General features: G+C 58.7%; 2 protein-coding genes across 2 annotated transcripts; one reads left to right on the forward strand and one right to left on the reverse strand.

Annotated features, from left to right (window-relative positions):
* Window positions 1–57: 57 nt before the first annotated feature.
* TRAVEDRAFT_54834 (uncharacterized protein) lies at window positions 58–532 on the reverse strand (the record flags this gene model as incomplete). The annotated part of the gene is made up of 3 exons (XM_008047765.1): window positions 58–105; window positions 153–372; window positions 426–532. The coding sequence occupies 3 exons, from the start codon at window positions 530–532 to the stop codon at window positions 58–60; spliced, it is 375 nt and encodes a 124-aa protein (XP_008045956.1).
* Window positions 533–790: 258 nt separating this feature from the next.
* TRAVEDRAFT_32648 (uncharacterized protein) lies at window positions 791–1,369 on the forward strand. Its single transcript, XM_008047766.1, has one exon. The coding sequence runs from the start codon at window positions 867–869 to the stop codon at window positions 1,179–1,181; it is 315 nt and encodes a 104-aa protein (XP_008045957.1). The 5' UTR covers window positions 791–866; the 3' UTR covers window positions 1,182–1,369.
* The last annotated feature ends 956 nt before the right edge of the window (window positions 1,370–2,325 follow it).

Consider the following 2,325-nt stretch of genomic DNA (forward strand, 5'->3'; position numbering starts at 1 on the left):
CCTTGCAAAGACTTTCTTCGATCGAAAGAAGCATTTCCTCCAACGCCTGCAAATAAGTCAAGGAAATACGTTCGGCGTGAGCGCTGCAGAGGTCCGCAAGCTATTCTGATCGTGTTAGACAATGGGGCGGACAAGGCGCATGAGACACGGACCTGATTGAACATCTCAGCTACTTCGTCTCCCATGTTCAGGCTCGTGTCGACCTGATCTACCAAGCTGTCCAAGCCGCCCGAGCAACGGACGAGAGCGACCGAAGTACGAAGGACGCGCAATGCGTTTATCTTGTAGTCGCGATGTGTCTTTGTAACCAGTTCCTCCGCCGCGCGGGGCCAGAGAACAGGTGAAGACGGGAATCCCAGGGTTACGAGGTGACTGGTCAACGTTAGATATCACAACAGGGATGGTACAATGGGTAGTCCACGCACTCCATTACTTGGTCTAGTATGACAGCAGCGATTGCGATATTCTCATCATGGAACCCGATGACAATGTCTATGGCTTGGGCTATGTTGAGGGATTGCGCGGACGACATCGTCTTTCTTGCGGGTCGGAAGGCCGGGGGGGCGGGCAATGCAAATAGCGAGAGGAAGAGGATGATGAGCAGGAGAAGGGAAGGCCTGAAGGAGTGGCGTTGATTCACACAAAGTGAGGTAGGCAGACGAATCGCCACGAGCCGGGCGTGCCACGAGCAAGGACGGCCACGTGACAACACCATTCCGTGGCGAAGTATCCGCCGCCGCCGTGAACGAGACAGGTCAATAAAGACGCCAACAATTGCCTGGGGTGGAAGCTGCACCACGCGCAGATGAGCTTTGACTGACATACTATATATAAGTCGACAAGTGGAAGTATCAAAAACATGACTGATGTTCGGGAACCTTTTAACCGCGGGTTCGTCAGAACACCGCAGACGCATCTTCAATGCCAAACGACGGGAGTCTTCTTTGCCCATCATCACCACCATTATTACATTTCCGCTCCCCGCGCGACTTTGTGACGGGCGGGGCCATACGAATGGGGGTGCCACAGAATCAACGGTGGTGTGTCGAGCAGGAATTCCTGTCTGTGCCCGTGACCCGACGAGCAGCACACCCGCTGTGATAGCATTTACTCATTGGCTGTTACCCGCCGATCAGGACCAAGGAGCGCAGCCCCCAGGCTATAATCGAGCGGGATGTTGAGCCCCATTGCCTCCGTTGTGCGAGGATAGCAAGCAACATGCGGAGCCGCAGAACAACGATGTAACAGCGGGCGCGCTTGGGATCGATGAGACAGCCTCATACTGGTCACAAACCGCCCACAAAACCGCCCTCACCTCGCTACTAGATCGGCGGGACCGCGATAACACGGAATCGGTGGACGTACCTTATGTATGTGAGTCGCACATGAACCGCTGACCGACGGGCAAAGCATGATGGACCGGCCACCCCATGGCGGTTCACGGCGTGTGTCCGCTGGCTAACACTTGTGAAAAGAGCCCCACGGTGCCAGGGAGCCTAAAGACGTGATAAGTCCGATCGCGACGGGTCGTAGTTGTACGCCGAAATCGAGGCTGAACCGTCCGATATGTGCATGCCAGTGACCCGAAACACCAAAGACCCGGTGGACCGTGCGGGCGCGAGATCGTAGCTTGGCCAGGAGACGGCCCATCCGCGCAAAATCGGCGAAGGACCGTCTGGCCCCGTCGTCGCGCATGCAGATATACGTCGTACGACGACCCTCTCAGCCATCTCCACGACGTCTACACCCGAGGCAGCAGATGCTGCGCTAGGGGAGCTGGGTCGCACGGAGAGGCATTCCGATGGGTCGAGTCGCAGGCGCAGTCGCCGCTAGCCGCGCACGACGCCTCCGGGGCCGCGTTCTGCACTACGCGCTGTTGAGTGCTGGGCTCGGCGATACCTGCCGTACGCATCACCTCGTCAGCGGATTCGAGACAGATTACGAGCAAGCGCACTCACCACCTGGATACCGTGCACACCCGAGGACGACGCCTTGTAGTGACAGTCGCGTAGATTGCGGGAATCGGTGCGTGGCCCGCCCTGGCCACAGATATCCCACCAGCGCCGCCGAGGATGCGATGATGCGCAGGCAGTCGTCGTGTGTGGGAAGTACGCTGCATTGTTCTCCCCCGAGCAGCCCCAGTCGCCGAGTTAGGCGGGGATACGCCGCAGAAGCGGAAGCAGACTTGGTGGGCGGAAGCAGAGAGTGGGGGACGCGTGAATCAGCCGCGCGCCGAGCTCCGAGTCGGCCACGTTCCCCGGCGCCAGATTCGCGCTTGTCCCCTTTTGGCAACTACGTTCGGGGCCGCAGTCGGCCACTCGCCCG

Source organism: Trametes versicolor (genome assembly GCF_000271585.1).
Source record: "Trametes versicolor FP-101664 SS1 unplaced genomic scaffold TRAVEscaffold_222, whole genome shotgun sequence".
In the NCBI taxonomy this organism is placed as follows: Eukaryota; Fungi; Basidiomycota; class Agaricomycetes; order Polyporales; family Polyporaceae; genus Trametes; species Trametes versicolor.